Below are 19,973 nucleotides of genomic sequence, written 5' to 3' on the forward strand. Positions count from 1 at the left end.
ACTCCTGTTTTTGCTCCCACTTTATTTAGCACCCACATCCCACTCCTCCCCTGGTATGAGCCTGAGAAATGACTTCAGAGTGTTTTAAATCTAGCCAGATTTGAACAAATTGCTTACAGGAGCAGTACAATCTTTCCAAGCTCTTTTTTTTTCTCTGTCACATAATGACTTGTGGACATTGTAGTCTCCTTATTCAATATTATCGAACATATTTTCCTTTTCTTGTATCTTCTTCTTGTTTTCTCTAGATTTCGTGGAAGATCAAAATATATATGTATGAGTTACAGGTATCCTGAGGTGTTGAGGCTTTAATTTTTAGGGTTAGAGTATTGGGGTGGAGATAATCATTCACTGAAGAAAAAATTATGAAGTATCCAACAGGTCAAACACCATGCAAGATGCAGGAGAAAGAATAAATAACAAGATATGCTCCTTGATAAGAGTTTAGTGAGAGCTATATTTGAAAAAAAGCTTGCACATTTCAGTGTTCCCATCTCCTTTCAGCTTCTTTCTCCTCTGAAAGGGCTTATGTTCTCCTGGATTATAGAGAAGGTCTGACTGCTGGTGGTCATTTGGCTTCATGGATTTTTTCTTTTGTCTTTCATGCAGCTGACCAAGAAGAAGAAGCTCACCCTGAATATAAATATGGAAATGAACTTTCTGCTGATGACTTGGGTCACAAGGAAGCTGTTGCAAATAGCGTCAAGAAGGTTAGAGTCTTGGTATTCCCTTTATTTCGTGACTTTCAAGAGGCAGCAGCTTTTAGTTATAAAATTTGAGAATTATAACCACCACAAGAGACTAAAGTAGCCTAGAATTTCTCTTCTAACTTGGGTGACCAGATTCATATCTGAACTCAAGACACACACAATATTACGTTAGGAAAGACATTGAAATCACTCATTACCCACTGTTAACCCCTACCCATTTGGCCTGTGTCCTCTAAATATTATCATTTACTGTATTATTCTAGGTCAGCAGTTTTCAAACTTTTTCATCTCATGGCACATACATAAACTAATTACTAAAATTCTGTGGCACACCAAAAAATATATTTTTAACTAATCTGACAAAAAAAATAGGTATAATTTCGATTCATTCACACTGGATGGTATTGCTGTGGTGGCTGCTGCCATTCTTTTTGATTTGACGATCGAAGGGAAAAGAGGACAGAGTCCCTGACTTAATAGTCAGGGGTTTCATGTTTGGAGATTCTTGTAGCACACCTGTTGGAAACCGCTATTCTAGGTGAATAGGGAGACAACAGCATCCCGGTGGCAACGGTTAGCCTGTTGAACTCATCAGGAAAATGGCCCCTGATCATCGCAAGCAAGCCCACATTACAAAACTAGCCCTGCTAGTTAAAAATCTCAACTCCCTGCTAGTGTAGAGGAAGTATAAAAAAGTTCTCATATAGCCAACCATTCAACCAAGAAAAATAGCTACTGTGAACCTACTATGTGCCAGGCACAGTCTAGGCTGTAACAACCCAGCAGGGTCAAAACGCACTTGGTTTGTGCCCTCATGGAGCTTATAGTTTGATGACAGTTTATAAGAAGGGAGTAGGAAACAGACAACAAAGTTAACGATTATATGATTACAATTTGTGGTAAGTGCTATTATGATTCTAAAAGTGAGTGTTAAAATGGAGAATAATGTCATGGAGGAAATAAGGAAACCAGAACCCAAAGGGTAAAGAGGAATCAGCCATGCACAAAAATAGAAAAATAACTATCCACAGAGGGACCACAGCAGTAACAAAAGACAGTGTGGACGGAGTGAACTGAGTGAGGGGTGGAGTGAAACAACACGAGACTGCGCAGGCAGGTGAGCACTAGGTGATGCAGGATTTGGGAGGCTGGTGTGAGAAACTTAGGTGTTAATGTAAGTGAAACAGGAAGCCAATGAAAATATTTGAAGAAGGGGGCAATGTAGCCTAGAAGGGATTTTTTTAAATCAGTGTGGTTACTGTATAGAAATGAGTTTAGAAGGAAGCAAGAGAGCATGCAGGAAGAGCAGTTAGGCTACACTGTTACATTAGGCCAGATCCCTGAGTGTTTAACTAGACAGTAGGAAGAGAGGATTGAGTGGTTTCAAGATCTACTGAGGAAGCAAAAATGATTCAACTTGCTCATGGATTGAACATGGGGAAGTGAAGGAGAGAGAGGGAAGCAAGATGACTCTCTAGGGTTTATGTTTGAGGACCTGGGTTGACCGTGGAGAAGACAAGAGGAGAAAGAATTCAGGAGTTTCAGGTAAGACAGGCTGTTTGAGGACTGTGAGGTACCTAAGGGGTAGTGCCTCCTAGGTGTTTATTTAACATTGACATCTGACTCAGGGTTTAATTCCTAACTATATAACCTTAGGTAAGTAACCTAACCTCTCAGTGCCTTCATTTCTCCATCTGCAAAATGGAGGAAATAATTGGTTCATTGTGAAGAGTGAATGGGTATAGTGTATGGAAAGAACTTAGAATGGTGCCTGGCACATGGTAACTCCTATAAAGGCCTTAGGTGAGGCCACGGTCATCATTATCATCATCATCACTAGCAACACCATCACCTGTAGCTAGAGGTAGAAGAGAGGTTGGGTTAGAGACATAAATTGGGAGTTCAGAAGATATTATTTGAAACCATAGATATAAATGAGATGACCCATAGGGATAGGCAGAAAAGAAGGCCCAGGTGGAGCCCTGTTTTAAAGGCAGAGTCACAGAAGAAGGACCATAAAAGAAGAACAAGGTATAGCTAGAGAAGTAGGAGGGGAAAGCAGGCAACAGGACCAAGGAAGCCAAGAGAACAGTGTTAAGAGAAAGCACGGTTGATCTTTTTTTCCAGCTTTATTGGAATATAATTGACATAATATGTATTATGTAAGTTTGAGGTGTACAATGTGATGACTTTACACACATATATGTTGTGAAATGATAACCTCAATCAGGTTAGTAAGAACATCCATCATCTCATACAATTACCTTTGTGTGTGTGTGTGGTGAGAGCATTTAAAGATCTGCTCTTGTAGCACCTTTCAAGTATATAATACAGTCCTGCTAACTATGGTTACTGCTGTACATTCAGTCCGTGGAACTTACTCATTTCATAACTGGAAGTTTGTATCCTTTGACCAATTGAAAGCTCCCCAGTCCCCTAGCACCTGGCACAGTGGGTTGATTTTTTATGGTTCTGTTGAGCGATTAAGAAGACACAGAGTGTCCATTGGATTGGTGACATTGGTGATCTGACAATGAGAAATTTCAATGGAGAGGTGGGGGCCACTGGAGCAGACAGATGTGAATGAGGAGAGACTACATTTTTGAGCAGTTTTGCTACAAAGAGGGGTAAGAAATGGGCTGGTAGTTAAAGATAGCCTGAGGGGTCCAGGGAGTGTTATTTTCGCGATGAATCTGGAGTGTGTTTGCAAACTGTTAGAATGGTGCAGGTAGAGAGGGAGAGCTTAAGTCTCACAGGAGAGAGAGGGCAGAACTGCCTAGGAATTCCTTGAGAAGGGAGTAGATGGGGCCATGGTGAAGTGAAGGTGTGGTCTTTGATTGGAGCAGGGATACTTAATTATTGAAGACCTTGGATGGAGATGCAGGCAGTTGATAGATACATTTGGTCATAGGAAAATGGAAGAGTATTTGTCTGATGAGCAAAGCCAAAGGAATATAGCTATTATACTCTACCTTTTCTGATAGAGAATTATGACTACTTTCAGACTTTTGAATACCCACTAAGACTCAGTGCTTACCTTTATGCTGCATTATTATATAAAGCCTTTATCAATACCCAGCCATGAATGTTGAATGCTGAAAAGTGACTATGCTTGCTGACCTTTACATATCAGGAGAGGTGACCACACTGATTATTTCCCATGACTAAATCACTAATTAAGTTAACATTAGGAAGTATCTAAATAGGTGAAAACTGTCAACAAAGGAGGGAGACAGCATTAAAATTAGCTTTTCTTGTATGTGAAACAGTATCCTTTCAGTACTTGCTTTTGTCCATGGCTTTATGTCATTAATGAATTCCTACCTTAACAAATAAAAAGAATAACAAGTTTACCTATATTTATTTAAATATGTGCATATATATGGTTGGCAAATTTGGAATTTTGCCCTTCAGAGAAATAAATTATTTTTTCTTTAATTTAGGTTTCTGATGACCTTGAACATGAAATCAACAAAAAGGTAAAACAATAATTTCCTTGTGTATTTTTTTTCATTATGAGGCACTGTATGTGGTCCCCTAATACTGAACATTATGTACTAAGTGTTGTTACTCTGTCTTCCCCCTGCCCCATGGAATGTCAAGCTTACTATTTATAGGTATAATGTTTACATGCCTGATACATCTAATTTTAAGAATCTTTAAAAGAAAGAATTAATCACAGTGGTGAAGTGACTAAATCCCAATAAAATTAAAAAATTAGGGCAGGCGATTGAGATGATTTTCCTAAAAGTAAGTACCCATTGCAGTTAGGCATTTTCTTAGCTGGGACTAGAGATCTCATTCCTAGAATAGGAGTAAATGATCATCAACCCATTGAATTTTAAAATACAAATGACCTAATAATTAGTGAGCAAATCCATATTGTAGTGAAATAGAAAGGCGATCCTGATTCCAATTACATTGGTCTTCTCAGAAATTGATAATTTCTGGGAGTTTATTTGACATTATTAGACATTGACTTTATTGTAAGGAAAATACAGTTCCATTTTAGTTTCTTTTATTCTTTTCAAAGTTCCTCATAATGTCAAAGTGGTCTTATTTAGTAAATGCATGGTTTATTACAGTTGTGAGACTGACGGCAGTCAGAGGCAGAAATTTGCCTTGTAATTTGATTCCCACACTTCAGAACTTCAGAAAATACAGTTTTGCTAGCTGTAGGTTCCTATCTTATTGGGAGTAAGTATTGACTGTGTAAATATTAAGTTTGGAATAATTATGGATAAGTCTGATCCCAATCCTCTCCCAAGATATTTGTAAAATTCTACTAGAGTTTCATAAGGTATTGGGGCAAACAAAAGGCACATTGGCCTTTGGTCGCTGCTTGTATTAAGTAGCTCTGACTGAGTTATTTGAATCCTTAAGGCCTCGGTCTTCTCATGTGGTCATGTAGGACTCAAATTCTTACTGCACATGATTGCTAACAATAATGACAGTGGACGCAAGAATTCAGCTCAGCGCTCAACACGTGATTCTGGTATTATTTATTATCATTAAACACACAAGAATCAGACATGGACCCTGCACTATTTGGGAGGTTGGGACATATGAAAAAATGATTTTAAAAAACCAGTAAGTTATATTATTTGATATGTATCTCAGGCTTTTATTTGTGAAATCAGTTTGATGACTTAGAGTGCCATGCCATCCGATAAGAAGACAGTCTGACCATTTTTTAACTATTGAAATGATTCATGCAACTAAACAGTTCATCTATCTATAACAATCTATACAGGAAATTTAGCTTTTCAAATTCATCAACAACATGTTGCTCACTTTTGAAGACTTTATTTCTGTTGTTATTGATTTTGTTGGTTTTGTTCTGATTAACCAGGAAATAATCTAAAATAATTTGTTTTTTCCCTTCTATGCAAAATAACACAATTTCAATATTTCAATTAAAACGATGTCCTGTGTAGTGGGTTATCAGATTGTTTTAAGAATAAGCTTTTAAATTATTCTTAAGATATATATATACACACACACACACACACACACACACACACACTAATTATGTATGTGGTTTTTAAATCCTAGAGTAGTGTTAAGCAAAGTGAGGTCCACAGAGGGTCTGTACCATTATCTCTTGGGAGCTAGTTAGAAAGCAGATTCTTGGGGTTCACTTCATCAGAAACTGTGAGGGTGGAGCCCGAGAGTTTGTGTTTTAATAAGCCTCCCAGTGATTATGATGAACACAAAGTTGGGGAGCCACTGTTTTTACTTTCTGCCTCCATTAATAAAAATCAGAATAATTAATACCTGCTATGTATATTTCATAGCATTGCTGGGAACCTCAATATAGTTTCATACTTTAAAGTCCTTTGATAATCTAAAAAATGTCCTAAAAATGTAAGATAATCCTTTTGATTATTTGGAGCTCCACTAGACATTAACTTTTAAGCAATCCATTAGCATAATTGAGCAAGGAAAATGTCTTTAATTTCAACTTATGTGTGTGTGTAAATTATCTTTAGTGAGGGAGCCTGTAGCATATATCTGTGAGTCCTGCTAAAGTCACGACATGTATGTTCCCCTTCACTGTGTTTTGTAGGGCCTGGTTACTGTAGAAGATGAGCAGGCATGGATGGCATCTTATAAATATGTAGGTGCTACCACTAATATCCATCCGTATTTGTCCACAATGATCAACTATGCACAGCCTGTAAAGTTTCAAGGTTTCCATGTTGCTGAAGGTAACACCAAGGTTGAATGCTACTGCCTGTTTGGTCTGCTTTGCTGTTGTTATGCTGATAAGCTGTGATCTGACTTGTTGCCATTTCCTTTTCTGGGCCTGGGGTTGTTCCACGTCATCCATGTTTTAGTTTGACAGACCACATGTCCTTGGCATGTGGTAGCATTTGTGCTGTCATTCCCTACCTCATCCACAAGGTGGCTCTGAGAGATTGGACTTGTTAACACGAAAAGAAGGTAGCCTCTTGCATTAAATATATTTCCTAAGACCTCTTTTCATCAAAAGCTGGTCTTTTGTTGTAAAAATGTGTAAAGTATTTTATAATTTTTTCTAATTATTTCTGTAAAGAAGCCATTATTATCATCCTCATCATCATTATCATAATCATCATCAAATATCCATATTTCAAGGTTGGCTCTGTGTGGCAGTTGTGTACACATAATTTGCTTAATGACTCCAAATTTAATTCTTCACACTTTTTTTTTAAGTCAACTATCTCCATCCATAGGACGTTAATGAAAGTAGAGGCTACTAATATGATAATGGAACGTCTGGCTGCAAAGTCTCCTGATTCAGGGTGTAATTCTATTTATTGCTTGTCTTTCTTTCTCTGAGCATTTGATGGCAGGGTTTCTGAGTGCATCTTTGCTTTTCTTTACAGAACGCAATATCCATTATAACATGTCTTCTTTTAATGAGTCAGTCGGTCTGGGCTACTTGAAGACACACGCGATTGAATTTGTGAAGTATCCTTATGGAATGAGTGATTGGTGCCCTTTTGGTTTGGCAGGAGTCTCTAAAATAGATTAATGGCTAATACATAATTGTGGATATAGAGCTAATAAAATAATGTTTGAGAGACCACAGTGTCTATGAAAATCTGCCCAAATATGAATTGTTTTCATAATCCATATAGCAAACTGTGGTTTTTCTCTGAAGCATCATTTATAAATATGAAGTCTGCTCTCTGTTGTCTACTTGTTTGTCATTATTGGTCTAGGACTTTGTTTTTTTAGCCCTTTGTTGTTTATTTATTGTTGCTGGAATAAGCTTTTTTTTTTCCATTTTCCTTAATAAGTTACACAGTTATAACAAACGGCAAATGAGTCGCATTTACCCCAAGGGAGGCCGAGTCGATTCCAGTAATTACATGCCTCAGATTTTCTGGAACGCTGGCTGCCAGATGGTTTCACTGAACTATCAAACCCCAGGTAGGAACTGATGTCCAGTGACCTCAAATTCCAGGAGAATGCTTTGACAGGATGGTGCCAATAGCTGCCATCCCTTGGCTATGGGCATTTTTTAAAGGAAGCAGACATATGGCAAAACAATGTGTTGAATTTATGTGATGATGGGAAATCAAAAACTCAAAATAGAGCAATAAAACAATGCTAAAAGATAATATATTTTGATTTAAATCATATTTCCTTTTGCAAATGCCATGATTACTCTGCAAAACATTTTTCCCTATTCCAAAATATTTCTAATTTTTCCTCCATTTAAATCAAACTGATCTTTGTTTCCACAAACAGAATTAAATACAAGGAATTTGAGTGTCTTTGTATAGTAACTATGACTCATTTTTCCTTTGGAAAGTACCTTCCCACTATTAAAATTCAGCATATAGAAATGAGCGACAAAGTGGTTACGTCACCATAAACGTGTGGAATATTATGGAGTAGACTCTGCTAAAATGGTGTGTAGGGAGTTATATGATTTTGGAGGTACTAATATATAACTTGGCCCTCCAAAATGTACTCAAAGGCAGGTTTCCAATATATGATTTTCCCCCCTCCCCAGGAGAAGAGTAGACTTTTATAAATGCATAAACAAATTGTAATGTTTTTTGATGTTTGCTTAAGAGCCTAGGATCACAGTTTTAAAATTAGAGATAAAAAAGTAATGGGCTCTAGACACTTACCTAAAACAGGTGAGAAATATGCCACAAAATCTAATCACTTTTTATGGTTAATTTCAGAGCATGTTTTTTAATATTGGTAAAACGAAACAAACCAGCGCTTTCTTGTTCAGTTCTTTGCTACACATGGGTACCTCTGTATTTCCCAGTTTTTGTTCTCTAATCCATTAGCCATACTTTGAGAATCTCTCTCCACTTTTCCTCTATCCTCTGGACTGATTGAAAGGTTCATTAACATTCATCCTTTTGGCATGAATGTGGCCTGACTATATTTCCCACCTGTTGGTAGAACCTCTTCAGTGACCAGAAGTTGCAATCAAATTCCTGCACAGTGTACCCATCAGTCTTTGCTATAGTAAACTATAACCAGATTCTAGTACAATCCTAGAGTGTTTCCACAGAGACAAAAATAACATTACTTTCTTAAAATGGTATCAAGTTATATTCTGGGTCAACAGTGAGCCCATTACATGGGTTAGATGATCCTAAAGCAGTTTATTCAGTAGGTCAGCTTATGTTTTATTATGTAATGTTAGGTTTAACCACAACATTTTGCAGAAGAAAAATATGCATCAGCTGACCCATTTCTTTTGCTGATGAAAAGAAAGAATGAAGCTTGTGTCTGCTTGTAAGAGAAAAGTCATAGCCATGTGCTGACCTTGTAGACCCCACTAGAAAAATTCACCTTAACTGATTTTTACATCATACTTACCTAGTTTATTTTTTGTTTTTCTAATGGAATTTATATTCACACTTAACTTACTAGGAGTTTCTAGAGAAACCTTCCTCTGGGGTCATAAGGCACATCCTCTCCAACTATATCAGGTGGGACATTTATACTCAACACTAACAAAATTCATACAGTGAATCCAAATTTTAAAGCAATGCTAGCATGATTGTTATGAAAACACATTTTACGTTTAGTTTAAATGAAACACAAGGTTATTTTAACATAGAAGAGAGAGTTGTGCGCTTACACAGACACAGTAGTACCTTGCGGTATTATAAAAGACCTTTCAGCCTGCAATCAGTATCTGATTTCCATTGTTTAAAATCACCCCATCAGGATCTTTTTTGTCCAGGGAGATGAGATGCTAAATTATTTTTGTCTCTTGACAGATTTAGCGATGCAATTGAATCAGGGAAAATTTGAGTATAATGGATCGTGTGGGTAAGTAATATGATTTAAACTGTTGTCACCATGTTCCAGCATTCTGTGCTACAGCCCTAATGAAACTGTGTCATTTTTAATTAGGGACTGCTGACTGTAAGCTATGTTTGAGAAATGGGATAGAACCAAAGGAGATCCTTGGATAGGTTGTATTTGCAAATATGCATTCTTTATCTCCAGGTATACAGACTTTGAAAAAAGATTTTTATTTATTTATTTTTAGAGAAGGGAAGGGGGGAAAAAAAGAGGGAGAGAAATATTGATGTGTGAGAGAAACATTGGTCAGTTGCTTCTTGTGCTCCCCTGAACCAGGGACCTGGCCTGTAACCCTGGCATGTACCCAAATAAGGAATCGAACCGGCAACCTTTCAGTCTGTGGGACAGTGCCCAGACCTCTGAGCCGCACCAGTCAGGGAACAAGAGATTTAAAAAACAAATTTAACCACAAGTTAGGCATTTTATCATACGCACTCTAGAGTTTAACTTTCTCACTTCAAATTCAATAGTGGAGATCTTTATACCTGGGAAAAACAGTGATCCCTGCTCATTTGGACACTAACTAGACATTAAAGATGTGCAATTTACTTAGAACAGATAGAAGAATGAAGTTGCATTTAATTCAGCCAGGAAGAAAGCTTTGTCTTCTCTTCATTCTTTTGTGTGTCTTATAAATAGTGCTCTAAGATTAGTGAACCAAGTGTAAAATAGGAAATGTTAATTCTACTGAAATGCTGAAAGGGTAAATGACAATATAAAGTTCAAATTCTGCAGAGATGAAAAACACTGTGTGGCCATTTTTCCCCGTACATCTGTCCCCAAGCAGCACTGCAGGCAAATAACCCCAAGCCACTGCCTCAAGGGCTCTGAACCCAGTGGAGCATCATCCCATTCTGCAACGCTACTCTCAGACAGTTCTTGGCCTCTCTGGTTAAATATCTAATTTTTATCATTAAAAACAGCCAGTCTCAGTAAAATTTTTCAGCACTTGTGGGTTTAAAGTGCACACTGCCACCTCTTCCTGCCTGTCACCTGGTTCCCTGCCACAGCACCTACACAGGGTGACAGCCCGATGCCCCAAATCACCCACCACACACACAGCTTGATCGTACACATTTTTTTCTCATGTGTATTTTGCAAGAAATAAAAAAATGTATACCTTAAACTAATGCAATGTTATATGTAACATATGTCTCTATAAAAGTGGGGGAAATGCAATAAAGATTATGTTGTGAAAAAAAAGAAACCAGCCCTGGCCAGCATGACTCAGTTGGTAGGCAGTCATACTGCAAAGTGAAAGGTCGCCGGTTTGACTCCAGTCAGGGCACATGCGGGCCTCACACTGGCTGGGGGTATGCAAGAGGCAACCGACTGAAGTTTCTCTCCCTCCCTGTCTCCCTTCCCTTCCCCTCCTCTAAATAAGTAAATAACATCTTTTAAAATATATATATTTCAGAGATTTTTAAAGCTATTTTGTTATTGAATGCAAAGTGTGTGTAAGCAGGAGACTGTGCATCTAGATTGATGCATGGACCCCCAGTGGTGGGCTGAGGCAGTGGGACCCCTCAGCAGCTGTGGTGTGAGCATAAAAGCCTCCCTTGGAGCCTGAGCCCCAGGCCTGAGCCCCAGCTCCTGAGTGAAATGTGCCTGGGCAGGCATGTTAGGCTGATCCTCAACTTTCTGCTTGATAAAATGAAGACAGTTACACCTACCACACAGGTTTGTCGTGACAGCTCAGGAAGGGTGAAGATGACTGTATATGAAACTACTTCATGGACTGCAAATTTTGGTGCAAAAGTGAAGTTTAAGGAATACTAAAGACCTCATGGTTGTTAACACCCAGAGACCAGGCAAGGATAAAGGAGCACTCTGATGCAGTTCAGAGCAGGCCTTTGAGCTCAGGGAGGCAGCCATGCCCTGTGGTTCATACAGACACGTCAGACGTGGCTGTGCTCCCTCCTTGGGCCCTCCCTGTGGTCCAGTAAAGCCAGAGCTTTCCATCCCTGCCTCAGCTGCCCCACGGCTGGTTCTGACACCAGAAAGGGAACTGCTTCCAGGTGAAAGAGGTCTCCATGGGAGCTGTATGCCTTTGCTATATTTCTTTTCAGGAGTTTTCCCATAGTTCACACAAATGTGTCTCTCTGTACCATTGTTTATTTTAAAATATGTTCATGAGCCAGGATGATGTGCCTTTAGCCTGAATTCTGTGCAGTGTGTTTGAGATGTGTGGCCAACAGCCTAAGTCCCATCAGAGGGGCAAAAATATATGATTGTTCAGTAAGGCAACTCAACATAAGAGGAATTGACAGGATTGTTCAGTCTTGCATGCCCTCCCTTCCCCCGCCCTTCCCTTTCCCCACACCCAGCCTGAAGGCACAGAGAAGAAACCTTTCTGTGACCTTTCATGCCCCTCAATGACAAAGGTGCCCATACCTGGCAGGTACGAGCCAGCCATGCAGGACACCTTTCCATGGAGCAAAGGCATCCAAGGCTCTAGTAGCTTTCACAAGTGGTCCTTGCCATTCTCCCATTCATGTACAGGGACTTTTAGATAAACCCTGTGGGCTGTGTCTGAGGGCTGCATCCCTGTGCCCCACAGTGGTATCCTGTGCCTTTTAGGCTGACAGTGGCAAACAGTAGCTGTTTTATACAGAACATTAGTGTGCAACACGCACTTAACATGCCTGACTCTAGCAACGGTAACAAAACATCGGAAACCCACCCGGGAAGCCCTCTGCTCCGCAGGCCAATCTTTTGGGAGGTGACACCGGTGGGCCCAGTAAGTGTGATTTTTTTTTACCAGGTAAGTCACCAGTAGTTTATGACAGGCTCGTTTTTAAAAATGGAAAAATGGGAGGCATTTCTAATGAAACAACATAAAGCAAATTAAGTTCTCAAGTCTTTTCAGGCTTCCAGAGGTAATTGATTGATATAAAATAGTATGGCTTTCTTGATTCAGAGATGCACGCTTTTTATATAACTTTCTCAAATTGGAAGTGTTTTAAAATCTGTAGCATCTTATAATTATAATCAGCAGCCATTTTTCTTTCTTGCCGGTAAATAAAGTAATGGAGTGTTGAATAATTGATGGCATCTTAGAGGTGATCAGATAGGCTCTATTTCCTTATGACCCCATCCTGTCATTCTCTTTTTTTTCTATCCTGTCATTCTTATGGCTCCTGTCCAGCCACCTGAGTGCAGACCCTTCTTCTCGCCCTCCCTTGCTTTTGGAGGCCCTTCCAAGTTCACAAACCATCCTCAGATTCCTCCACTTGCCATTGATTTTGGCTTGTGCCCATGTCCACCACACAGACCTGTGCCAAATTCATTTTCTGTGCCAAAAAACATCACGCAGGACCAGCTACATAGTTTTCAGGGCTTGATGCAAAGTGAAAACAAAGAGCCTCTTGTTCACAAATTACTAAGAATGTGAAGACTGTAGCTGCAGAGCCGTAAATCAAGCACAGAGCCCTTCGAAGCTTAGGGCCCTATGCAGCTGCACAGATCCCATGCCCATGAAGTGCCACTGGGCTCCGGCTTCAGCTTCCCCACCAATGCCTGCAGTCCCTGGACATGCACAGATGCCAGGGCTCTGAGTAGCAGCCTCTGCTGCATCTGCAGGTGGCCTTAGGTCCAGAACAGACACTCCTTCAGGACAGCTGCAGAAGTATCAGCCCCAAGCCAGGGCTTACCTCTTAGTTCTGTCACACGGCTGCATGCTCTCTTTTATTTTGTAAGTATTCAAGTATAAAACGAACACATTAAACTGAAGGCGGCCTGTTTTGGAGAACTGGATTTAGGTTTTTTGCCCTTTTTCCCTAGCATTTGTTATTTTGGATCAATTCCCTCTTTCACAGATTAGATTTCTTTTAACCAGATCTAAAAGCAGGGTATGAGGAAGAACGTTGTTGGCGCTAAGCATCATCAACACCACATTTGTTTATTTTTGGTGAGAGGCAGCTCCTGACCCCTAACGCAATGACAGTGGAGCATGGGGAATGCTGGGTCTCTGGCCAGCCACTGCCCAAGGAGATTCAGGACTGGAAGGATGACTACAGTCCTCTGTGGACCCCAGAGTCCTCGCCTTTCCCAGGAAGCAGAATGTGTTGTTTCACACAACTGGAATCCAAATGCTGCCCCTCTTGTGAAAGGCAGAACCATCATCTGTTATCTCCCTCACAGATGATGTCTGTTACTTTGCCACACAAAGCTGGGAGGCTTCCCTCAGAGAAGTGTGTGTAGCACTGTTGTTACTCATCTACTTTCCTTCCTAAGTCTAGCTTTTGCTGTGTCATCATATTCCCGAGTGGTTAACACTAGCCACAGAAATAGGCCCAAATCTAAAACTCTGTGTATACAGAAAACATTCTCCCGTTTGCTGTTAGAGAGCTTTTGAATTAGTATTTTGGGCTGCATTCTCTTGGAGACAGGTAAATATTCAAAATTGTCTTTAATTTTTTAATGATTCTATAAACTCTGTATTCTTGATTTAAAAAATCAGTGTTATTCCTCAGAGGTTCTTTATTCATTACATCCAATTTGAATGTGGGTTATTTTTTAATACTTTTTTGCTCAGACTTAGATGATAGCAAAGAGGAGCAACTGTGTCAAAACTGATGAACATGACTTCAAACTTTTCTTTAAGGAAAAGTGTCATGTCCCAGGATCCCTTTTTGGTTGTGTTTTAAAAGGTAGTAGTAAACCTGGTATCATCTAGAGTTAAAAGTAGAAAAAGTTATGCTACTAAGGAATATGAAATATTCAATCCCCCAAATTTTGATTCTTTTACATTTAAAAGAAAACCTGTTGTTTTGGAAGCTCTTGTTTTACTTTATATGCTGCTCAGATGAGTGTGGAATTTTTCTATCTGTCGTTTTAGTTCTTTTGTCCTTTCTAACAAATTATATATTAAGGAGAGGAAGTTTTTGACCCAAGTTTTTTGGTTTGTTTGTTTGTTTATCTTTTTTAGATTCAGTTGCTGATAGTTTTGAGTTTGTTGTCATTTTAATGTTCATAGTTTTGATTTTTTTTCTTTTTCTTAAATAAGTCCTTTTAACATTTCATGTAATAATGCCTTGGTGATTATGAACTCCTTTAGCTTTACCTTGTCTGGGAAGCACTTTATCTGCCCTTCCATTCTAAATGATAGCGTTGTTGGATAATCTAGGTTGTAGGTCCTTGCTTTTCATCACATTGAATACTTCTTGCTAGTCCCTTCTTGCCTACGAAGTTCCTTTTAAGAAATCAACCGACAGTCTTATGGGAACTCTTTTTAGGTAACTCTCTGCTTTTCCCTTGCTGCTTTTAAGATTCTCTCTTTATCTTAACCTTTGGCATTTTAATTATGGCATGTCTTGGCATAGTCCTCTTTGGGTCCAACTTGTTTGGGACTCTCTGTGCTTCCTGAACTTGTATGTCCATTTCCTTTGCCAAATTACAGAAGTTTTCTTTCATTATTTTTTCAAATAAGTGTTTAATTTCTTACTCTTCCTCTTCTTCTTCCAGTAACCTGATGATTTGGATGTTGGCACATTTGGAGATGTCCCAGAGTCTTCTTATACCATACTTAAACTTTTTTTGAATTCTTGTTTCTTCTTTCTGTTGTGGCTAAATGTGTGTTTCTTCCTTATGTTCCACATCATTGATTTGAATCCCAGCTTCCTTCCTTTCACTGTGGATTCCCTGTGGATTTTTCTTTATTTCACTTAATGTAACCTTCATATCTTCTTCTGTGCTGTTGCCATACTCAAGGAGTTCTCTCAGCATCCTGATAACCAATGTTTTGAACTCTGCATCTGATAGGTTGGCTATCTCCATTTGGTTTAGTTCTTTTTCTGGGGTTTTGTTCTGTTCTTCCATTTGGGCCACATTTCTTTGTCTCCTCAATTTGGCAGCCTCTCTGTGTTTGTTTCTGTGTATTAGATAGAGGTGGTTTGACTCTCTGTCTTAGGGCACCTGTTACATTGTATGGGGCAGAGCCTTGGGTATTCATCAGGGTGGAGCAACCTGCTTCACTGCTTTGTGGCTCTATGTGAGGGGAGGGCTTAGAGAGAGGACAGTTCCACTTCCATCACTTCACCCACTTCCCATATGCAACTGGCACCCTACTAGCTGTTGCCCTGGTGGTGAATCCCAGCAGGAGTGGGTTTGCATATGCTGTAAGTTTGTGTGGGCCCTTTAAACGGACTCTCATGAAAAACCAGCAGTTTCTTCCACTGCCGCAACCCCCACTGGTTTTTATAGCCAGAAGTTATGGGCATTTATCTTCCTAGAGCTAGAACCCTGAGCTGTGTGGTCTAGCCTGGGGCTGGGATCAGTTGCTCCCAAGGCAGACCTCCTGATTTTTATCCACCACCGTGAATGTGGGACCACCCATTCTGCTGCTGTTGCCTGTCCTCTCTGCCCCAACTCCACATCTCTGCCCCGCCTACCCATCTGGATGAATGTGGCTTCTTTAAATCCTTGGTTGTTGGACTTCCATACAGTTCAATTTTCTGACAGTTTTGGGTGTTAATTGTTTTTAGTTTTAGTTGTAGCTCTCTTGTGGTTGTGTGAGGGGGCAAAGCATGTCTACCTACGCCTCCATCTTGACTTTCTAACATGATGATTTCAAGTTTCACCCATGTTGTAGCATAAATCAGTACTTCATTACTTTTTGTTGTTAAATGATTTTCCATTGTTTGGATATACCACATCCATCTGTTCCTTTGTATGAACATATTATTCATCTGTTGAGGGACATATTTATTGCTTCTATCTTTTGATTATTATGAATAGTGCTGCTATAATATTCACATACAAGTTTTTGTGTAGCCATGATTTCTATTTTCCTTGCATATATTATAAGAGTAGAATTACTGGGTCATGTGGTAATTCTATCTTTAACTGTTTGGGAACTTCCAGACTGCTTTCCAAGGTGGCTGTGTAATTTTATATTCCCACCAGCAATGTACAAGGAATCCAATTTCTCCATATCATCATTAACACTATTATCTGACTTTTTTTATTATAGTCATAGGAGTGTGTGTGTAGTGGCATCTCACTGTGGCTTTGATTTTTATTTTGCTGATGACTAATAATATTACATATCTTTCATGTGCTTATTGTCCATTAGTATCTCTTATTTGAGAAATGTCTATTCAGAACATTTACCCATTTTTTTAACTGGGTTATTTGTTCCTTATATATTCTAGATATACATCTCTTACCAGATATATGATTTGCAAATATTTCTCCCATTCTGTTTCCTGTCTTTTCACTGTCTTGACAGTGTGTTTTTTCAAGTGCAAAACTTTTTATGATGAAGTCAAGTTTTTTTTTTCCTTTGTTACTTGTACTTTTTGTGTGATGCCTAAGAATCCATTATCAAATTCAAAGGTTTGTCCCTATGTTTTATTTTAAGAGTTATCTAGTTTTGGCTCTTACATTTAGGTTTTTTATCCAATTTGAGTAAGTATTTGTATATTATGTGAGGGAGGGGTCCAATTTATTTTTTTGCCTGTGGCTGTCCAGTTGTACTAGCATTATTTGTTTGAAAGACCTTTCCCCCATTGAATAGTGTTGGCATCCTTGTCAAAAATCAGTTGATCATGGACAAATACATAAATTTATTTCTGAACTCCCAACTCTTATCTCATTTATTTATGTGTATCGTTATGCCATTTCTACAGTGTCTTGATTATTGTTGCTCTGGAGAAAGTTTTGAAATTTAAAGTATGCAATCTTCAAACAAAGTTTGTTTTTCTTCTTCAAGATTGTTTTGGCTATCCTTGGTCCTTTGAGTTTCCTTTGAATTTTAGGATCAGCTTCTCAATTTCTACAAAGAAGCCAGCTGAGATTTCAATAGGAATTGCATTGATACTATATATCAGTTTGGGGACCAGTGCTATCTTAACAATATTGTCTTCAGATTCAGGAGCACAAAATGTCTTTTCATATATTTAGACTGTCTTTATTTTCTTCCAACAATGTTTTGTAGTTTTCAAAGTATATGCACTTATTTTATTAAATTAATTCTGAAGTATTTTATTCTCTTTGGGTGCTTTTATAGATGAAATTTTCTTAATTTCAATTTTGGATTGCTCACTGCTGGTACATAGAAATACAGTTGATTTTTACCTCATATAATTTACTAGTTCTGGTAGTTTTTAATAGTCGCTTAGGTAGATTCCTTTGGTAGATTCTATATACAAGATCTTGTCATCTGTGAAAAGGAAGTTTTATTTTTTTCCAACCAGGATATCTTTGATTTCATTTTTTTGCCTACTTGACCCTGGCTAGAAATAGAAAAATAATTACATCCTTATTTTCAACTGCCTTTAACTGAAATTTTATATTTTTTTTATTATTAACATAGACAACAACCCACAGTATTATTAGTGGTGACCTTGACTCTAACAGTTTACATCACAGATATTTATAACATGGCTGTTGTTATAGACCTCTCCAATCATTTTTATGCATAGCAGTACATTGAAATTATGGTAATTATCAAACCTTCCATTAGATCTCATAATTTAATACTTCCCTTAAAACACGATAAATTAGAATATCACCCTGGCTGGTGTGGCTCAGTGGATTGAGATCCATCTTGCAAACCAAAATGTTATGGGTTCGATTCCTGGTCAGGGCATATGCCCGGGTTTCAGGCCTGGTTCCCAGTTAGGGGCACACAAGAGGTAATCTATTGATACCTCTCTCATACATTGATTTCTCTCCCTCTCGTTCTCCCTCCCTTCTCCCATCTCTAAAAATAAATAAATAAAATCTTTTTTTAAAAAAGTAGAATATCTCATATTTTCTATATTTTGATAACTATAGCTTACACAGTTTTTTTTAATTGTTATTCTTTATATTTTAATTGTGTATGTAAAAGCAGGTATATCAAGAAATCCATGGCAAGGACAAGGTCAAGAGAAAATGGTGGCATCAGGAAGTCCTAGATGTCCCTGATCCTAGAATCTACAGAACATCCCTCTTCCCTGCCCCTCTTTAGGATTAACAGTAGGGCAGGGTTCTTCTCTTCAATCCTTAGGGTCCTCCGCATAAAAACCTAGCTCCTAAGTTACAGATGAGAAAAAGGAAATATTTAATGTCCTAATGAGTTAGTGGTTTAGTCTTTGTCAAAGCAACTAATAAAATAAATTCTTTCTATGCTTTTGTTCCACCAGGTACCTTCTCAAACCAGATTTCATGAGACGGCCTGATCGAACATTTGATCCTTTCTCTGAAACTCCTGTTGACGGGGTTATTGCAGCCACTTGCTCAGTGCAGGTAGGACTCTTGCACTTCATGGAATGGTATGATGTGTAGGCAGGTAGTCCTAGAAAAGTTTTAAGAAATCATAATGAAATTTTTTAATGTCAAGGGGCAAGATCCATGTTTTGCTCTCAACTTTGACTTAAAATTCCCCCTATTTTCCTTGAGATACTTTTTTTCACTAATAAAATTATTAGTTATTTTTAGTAAAAGGTATCAGATCAAAAAAAGTACCTATAAAGGATATGGAGCAACAGGAACTCTCATTTCATTGCTGCGGGAATGCAAAATGGAAACCAAAACTTTGGAAGGCAGTTTGGCAATTTCTTACAACACTAAACATATTGTCATCATATGATCCAATAATCATGCTCCTTGGTATTTACTCAAATGAATTGAAAACTATGTCTACACAAAAACATACACAGGGATGTTTATAGTAGTTTTATTTGTAAATGCTAAAATTCAGAAACAACCAAGATATCCTTCAGTAGGTGAATGAGTAAGTAAACTGCATATCTAGACAATGGAATATTAATCAGTGCCAAAAGGAAATGAGCTATTGAGCCATGAAAACACAGGGAGAAAACAAATGCACATTACTAAATGAAAAAAGCCAATCTGAAAAGTCTACATATTCTATGATTTCAACTAAATGACATCCTGAAAAAGACGGTATGATGAACACAGTAAAAAGATCAGTGCTTGCCCTGTGTTGAGAGGTTAAGGGAGAGGAATTGGCAGGGCACTGGATTTTAGGGCAGTGAAACTATTTTATATGATACTACAGAGGTGGAACATGTCATTTTACATTTGATCAAATCCATAGGATGTACAATACCAAGAGTGAAGTCTAAATGGAAACTGTGGACTTTAGGTGATAATGATGTGTCATTGTAGGTTTATTGATGCAAGAAATGTACCATTCTGGTGAGAGACGTCCAAAATGAGGGAGGTTGTGTGTGTCAGGCCGCGAGGTACATGCAAACTCTCTGTGCTTCCTGCTCAGTTTTGCTAAATTGAATGTAAAACTGCTCTAAAAACATAAGGTTTACTAATGAAGAAATACCCACTAAATGATTCAACTTATACAAAATTGTAGAAAATGCAAACTAAGGTACAGTGACAAAAAGTAAAGCAGTGGTTTCCAGTAGACAGAAATGGAAGGAGGGAGAGATTACAAAAAGGCACAAAGAAATTTGAGGGGTG

General features: G+C 38.4%; 1 protein-coding gene across 8 annotated transcripts in view; it reads left to right on the forward strand.

Annotated features, from left to right (window-relative positions):
- Nucleotides 1–19,973, forward strand: part of PLCB4 (phospholipase C beta 4) — a 392,492-nt gene that overhangs the window by 319,747 nt on the left and 52,772 nt on the right. For all 8 annotated transcript variants that reach the window (XM_054574035.1, XM_054574037.1, XM_054574036.1 and 5 more), the window contains 7 exons: nucleotides 610–710; nucleotides 4,154–4,189; nucleotides 6,280–6,421; nucleotides 7,082–7,166; nucleotides 7,507–7,631; nucleotides 9,458–9,509; nucleotides 18,677–18,779. In XM_054574035.1, the coding sequence (XP_054430010.1) occupies nucleotides 610–710; nucleotides 4,154–4,189; nucleotides 6,280–6,421; nucleotides 7,082–7,166; nucleotides 7,507–7,631; nucleotides 9,458–9,509; nucleotides 18,677–18,779 (644 nt within the window). The remainder of the gene's footprint in view (nucleotides 1–609; nucleotides 711–4,153; nucleotides 4,190–6,279; nucleotides 6,422–7,081; nucleotides 7,167–7,506; nucleotides 7,632–9,457; nucleotides 9,510–18,676; nucleotides 18,780–19,973) is intronic.

This window comes from Pteronotus mesoamericanus, unplaced genomic scaffold (assembly GCF_021234165.1).
Source record: "Pteronotus mesoamericanus isolate MK-2021 breed Mesoamerican mustached bat unplaced genomic scaffold, CSHL_Meso_final contig_25, whole genome shotgun sequence".
NCBI lineage: Eukaryota > Metazoa > Chordata > Mammalia > Chiroptera > Mormoopidae > Pteronotus > Pteronotus mesoamericanus.